The 6,151-nt window shown below is 31.6% G+C and overlaps 1 protein-coding gene across 1 annotated transcript; it reads left to right on the forward strand.

Moving 5' to 3' along the window:
• Positions 1–634: 634 nt before the first annotated feature.
• Positions 635–1,363, forward strand: LOC134244934 (uncharacterized). Its single transcript, XM_062727194.1, has 4 exons — positions 635–645; positions 732–829; positions 927–1,157; positions 1,281–1,363. The coding sequence occupies exons 1-4, from the start codon at positions 635–637 to the stop codon at positions 1,361–1,363; spliced, it is 423 nt and encodes a 140-aa protein (XP_062583178.1).
• Positions 1,364–6,151: the final 4,788 nt, after the last annotated feature.

Here is a 6,151-nt window from a genome sequence, read left to right on the forward strand (position 1 = left end):
TATAAAATTAACTGCCAACTTTCAAACGTTTTAGATTTTTATCAATTTAGAATTTTGATTCAAACACTCAACCTTTAAATTTCCAAAACACATTTTAAAGTTTGAGTTTTTAGAAGTTTACTTCAAATGACCATAATATCAAATTCCAAACCTAATTTGAATTTAAAACTATTTCAAAAACTCTTTTAGATAAGCATAAGAGTGTTTAGAAATTTAGAATATTAAACTAATTTTCAAAATTCAAATCAGGATTCGAAATTATCATAGATCCATTTGTATTTTTTTAAAAATATATTCAAAAACATCCATATCTAGAAAATTTAATTTCCGATGCAAAAAAATATTTACTAAAACCAAGTTTCTAAAGATTTATTTTCAAAAAATAACACTTCACAATTGGGTGCTTGATCTTGATTTTTACCCCTTTGATTGAACGTTTACCTTTTTCTCATTTTCTAACTGGGGGTGTGTCTTTTATTTCTTACTCTTTTACTTAATCTATATAATTAATAAATCGAAAAAAAACTTGAATGCATACATGTACTTTTCCTTAATAGTCCTCTTTGTTTATAATGTTTATTACATGTGACAACCAGAAAAGCATAGTAGATGTTATGTGCACCATTTTAACCCTATGATAAAAGGGTACATGTATACGAAGTTATTTTTAAAACGTTTTCCATACTTAACTGCTTTTTTGTAAAATAAATTTAAAATCATTTTCATTTCAGTTGTTTTTCATTTTTTCATACTGATGAAAGTAATCAAGATACTTTAAGTGATACTTGTTTTGAGATTTCTAATGAAACAGTTAACAAAAAATATGCAGGTAAGAATATACAGCTGCTTTTGAGTATTGTCCTCGCGATCGGAATTGATAAATCTGTGTTAAAAAGTATTTGAATTCACTTTCTGGTTTTTTGTAGGTATAGATATTTACATCAAAGCAGCGGATATTAAAAACATTTCTCCTTGTTCTTCTCAAGACATTCAGTTGGAATCGGTTCAGAGATATATTGTAGAAAATAAAACCACAAAACAATCACTGTGTAGGACAAAATACACTGTATCAATTAAAGATAAGAATTGTCGAGAAAATATCAAAAACATTGACTATTATTGCGACTATACTAAACCAAACGTACTGTTTTTTCAAGGTAATATTTTGAGGGGGGAATTCGATATTTGCAAAGAGAATTTGATATAATGTTTTTTGGTCACGTTTCTAAACATTTGGGTATCAAAAATAATGTTTACATTTTGTTATGTTCTTTTTTCAGATTGTATGTCGGTCGACTGTTCAAGTATTGGGGAAAAGGGTAATTATCTTCATATAACTGATAAAGTAAAAACATATTGGTAAAAGATAATAAAAAATATAATTGTAGTTTTCTTCACGATTATTTTCTAAGAAACCATTACAAAGAGAGTTAAAAGAATAAATGAAAAATGCGTGATATTTATATATTTCTTACGACCGGTGTAAAGACGAATAATGACCCCCATCGAATAATGACCGGGGGGTCATTTTTCAACGATAAAAAATGACCTCCAACCATAGAAAAAAAAATCATTTTTTGTAGAAAAAGAGTCCTAGGGGTCATAATTTTATATGTTAGTCCTATAAAAAATTGACCCCCATTGAAAAATGACCCCCTCTAAAAGTGATACAAAATTTATAACTGGTGAAAGGGGAAAATATGCAACAATCAGGTTTAAATACTCTTTAATAAGAAAAATTAATTTTTCCTTCATTTCAACTTTTAGCTTGTATAAGTTTTGCAAATCCAATTTGACAATGACAGAGGAGGAAATTTTTATTCCCCCCCCCCAAAAGAACATTATGTTAAATCAAAACAAAAAAAAAATAATAAATGAAAAGCAAAAATATAAATAAAATTCTATACCTTTCAATAATACTGAAAAAGGCTCTAGATAAAATATTGAAATGAAGTTAGGCCTTTGCACAAGTACTATCATATCATAATTTACTTCGCCATGATCAAAGTATGCTTTAAATGTTGATGGGGGCATACTTGAAAGTACTGTGGCTAAGTAACAGTTGAAAATTAGTAGAATAGTACATTATTTTAAGCTTATTTTTAATTCCTCCTTATAGAAAAATAAAGGTAGGGTATTTTTTTGCTTTTGGTTGCTTTTGCTGATAATTGACTTCCTCCTAAATAAGTAAGGGGGTGGGATGGGTATAACACCTAAAAATATGCTTTGTAAAGCTATGGGCTTGTGTAAAATACACATTCTAATGCAAAAACTATACATGTAGACATAACCTGTTGATTTAGTACACAGTACTCATTACATTTCTCAATTCTTGTTTTACTCCACCCTTTTACTCAGTTCTGAGTATATTTTTCACAGAATTTAAGGGGTCCCGACCCTCTGCTATCAAATTTCACTCAGAAAATTTAATATTTCTAATGTTGATTTTCATGAACAACAATAACATTAGAACCACATGGAAAATAGTTTGATGTAAGAAGCGCAGCTTATTTTTTCAGAAATGATGTTTATGTCAGATCATGATATGAAGAAATTTCAACATAGAGAACAGAAACAGTAACGATTTATTATCATAACATTTAATTTGAAATATGAGGTGTATATGAAAATAATATTTAGTATAATACCTATTAAAATCATGTCAGAAAACATCATGAAGCGATGCTTCCTAAGTCAAAAAAATTGCAATGTTGTATGTGGTTGTAAGAAAAAAATACATCTGTGAGGAGGAGTTTTCTTTCTTCTTAATATTTCTTCATATGAAGAAAAATGTCATACTTATAAAAATTTTGTATTAAGTTCTTGAAACATTAAACCATTATTAAAATGGTCTTTTAAAAAATACAACTAATTCAATTTAAAATGCTTTTGAAGTATTTTATTTGAAGTGTTTTATTGTTAAATTTAATAAAACAATTAGTATGAGATTTGCAAAAGAAATAGAAAGTAATGTTTCCATCATATGACAGATTTCATCGAATTGACTACTCAGAGGTCTAAATTAGGAAACTCTGATTAAGAAAACTGTGAGCAGTATTCATATTTTGTACTCTGACTGAGAGTTATCTGTCATATCAGAGGGTCGGTGCCCCTTAATATGAAAATCAGAACAATTATTTTCATTTTTGTAACGTCTTCTTTATACTGTATCATAATATGAAAAGTTAATTGAAGACAATTTCTTTTTATGTCCCCATAATCGAGTATTCGGGGGTATATAGTTTTATTGTGTCCGCCTATATGTCTGTCTGTCCATCTGGCAGTCTGTTTGTCCGCAAAAACTTTAACCTTGACCATAACTTTTCATTCATTGGAGCTATGACTTTCATATTTAATATGTGTATTCCTTGTGACAAAACCTTACTTTGGGTAGCACCAAATTTAAACTTTTGACTTTTACCTTGGAGATGTCCCATTTCACACAAAAATGCGAATTTTTTTTACTTTGGCCATAACTTTTAAACGGTAGATACTGGTACTCTCATACTTCACATATGTACTTTTTTTGGCATGACCTTTCATTGGATACTACAAACTTTGACCTTTTGACCTTGATCTTGGAGATTTCAGTATTTATAAAAAAAACCTTAACTTTGGCGATAATTTTTGAACGGTAAGGGCTAGGGTTTTCATACTTCACATATGTAATCCTTCTTACATTAAACCTTTCTTAAGAAACCATCAACATTGACCCTTTGACATTTGCGTTTGATCTACCTTTCAAAAACTTATCCTTAGCCATTACTTTTGAACAAGTGGTGCTATGGCATCCCTATTTTGCAATTGTATTTCTTGTGCATGAGAAGACACTACTTTGGGTACCAATATATTTAAATTGCATTTAAGAAGGAAAGGAGATAACGAACAGTATTCAATCTCAAAGTCCATAAAACAATACAAAATAAGAGCAGAGCAAACACGGACCCCCGAAACATCAGAGATGGGATCAGGTGCCATGGAGGAGTGAGCATCTCCTGCCGACCGGTCACACTCACCGTGTGTTCTTTGTCATGATCAGGAATAACGGAAAAATCCGTCGTCAATTCAGTGTATAAATAATGGACTAACAATTGGTATGAAGAAAAGTTTAATCTTCACTATGTTGCCATACAGGGGTATAGCTGTTTCACAATCACATCTTTTTATATATGAGAGGAGTTGCGGATAAGAGATGGATACCCCAAAGCGTAACAGACGGACAGACGGACATCCCGATCACTACGTACCCTCCTGCTTTTCAAGCGGAGGATATTATAATATATAATACTGCTGATTTTTTTCTGTCAGTACGATGATTTCCACCACTGAAAAACAATGTTTACCTAACACTTTAGGCTCGATAATTCTTTTGCTCCTTTAGATTCTGAATCATCGCATTGACCTTAAAGTATAGCTATAATTGTATAATGTTATGAGATCAACATATCATCAATTTATTCCCAATTAGCTCAGGTGAGCAGTTCGGCCAATATGCTTCTTTACCTATTTTTTTCTATTGCCCCCTAAAAATTTCAGCATAAATCCACAGGGTGTCATTTTTCTACGGGGGTCATTTTACTTCACGTGGGTTCTGCAAATTTTTAGGGTGGTGACACTTTTTCTACGGGCAAAAGGGTCATTTTCCGACGGCAAATAATGACTGGGGGTCATTTTTCGCCGTAGAATATTGACCCGGGGTCATTTTTCGCTGTCGAAAATGACCCCCGGTCATTATTCGATGGGAGTCATTATTCGTCTTTACAACGGCATTAACTTGTTTTTATTTTTAGAAAAAGACTCTATTATTATGTCAGGATTTTCAAAACCTGCCGTTTTCGAGGATAAGTGGGGTGTTTACAATGTACCAACATCCTACTGTTACATGAAGCACTGTAAATTAAAAAACTGGTCTATTGTCGAACAAAAAGAAATATCCAATGTCACTACGGGTAATTAGCTTTGGTATTTTCATAGTTTCTAGTATATAGACACTCAGTCTGGTATCTGTGTCAACCTTCAAATGGAAAGAGGTTATGATGTAATATTTCCATTTCCAATTGTTTTCCCTATGATAAACACTACAAAAGTAAGTCTTGTTTATTTTCCGTGAATCCTGTGGCATGTAAATTTCTCTATTGAAATACTAATGAAAGGTCAAATGTCAACCTGCATGAATACGTATGGTACATAACTGGCGTATATCAAATACACTGAAGAAAAAGTAGCTGTTTTGTTTAATTGTTTACTTAGTAATTATATATGATATATATTTCTACCAACAAAATAAATAATAAATTATCTCCGGATCAAAAGCAAGTCACCAAGTCCACTACGAGGGCTCGCGAGACCATGAACTCCACTTCCGTAAACTTGGGAAACAGCCCATTTGAACCACATGGAGAATTCGCCATCACCACTGGTACATAGATCGATCTGCACTTTATCATCTGATACAGACATCGTCCCTCAGTCATTACCATCCGACTTATTAAGCAAATCAACTTCTTCTGTTATTTTAGCATTCAAACAAATCTGTTTCTTGACCATGTTGACCAACTCCTATTTCACCAACTGTAACATTGCATTCAATATGGCGGCGGAAAAGTGTCCTAGGGCCTATACACGTTTTCGTGCTTCCGACATCCTAAATCTAGGTAACATATCTAATTTAACTTAACGAGATTGCCTTGGTCATAATTTAACATTCTTTTGTTGTTTTTTATGAATTTTGATATTTGGCTACAGTAACTAAATAATCATTTAATTTGGCTTGTGTTTTATGGGACTATTTTTTAATAGTAAAATTTGACGTCAAGGGGCGGGGCAATGGAAAAAGAACATTAAATCCCTTGTGCAATTCAAATATACTAAATTAGACGGTATTCCGATATATTTTAAGATTGTTATTTCAAGTAAAAATGGAAATAGAAGCCTGTTATGCTTAAGTATCCCATGTTTTCCACTATTGTTGATGCCCTGACATACCCTCCTAACTAGACAGTGATTCCTTAAAACTATTTTAGTCATGGTTGTTTTTATGGTTCTTTGAAAGCGAATTATTTCTGTGTCATAACTTAACGCAATATTGAAATATATTCATTCAATTGTTTTCACTATTCTGATAACTTTTAATAACTTTTCTGATTCATTA

The sequence above is a fragment of the Saccostrea cucullata genome, unplaced genomic scaffold (genome assembly GCF_032062105.1).
Source record: "Saccostrea cucullata isolate Sc308-1 unplaced genomic scaffold, CSIRO_AGI_Scuc_v1 ctg6543, whole genome shotgun sequence".
Classification (NCBI taxonomy): Eukaryota; Metazoa; Mollusca; class Bivalvia; order Ostreida; family Ostreidae; genus Saccostrea; species Saccostrea cuccullata.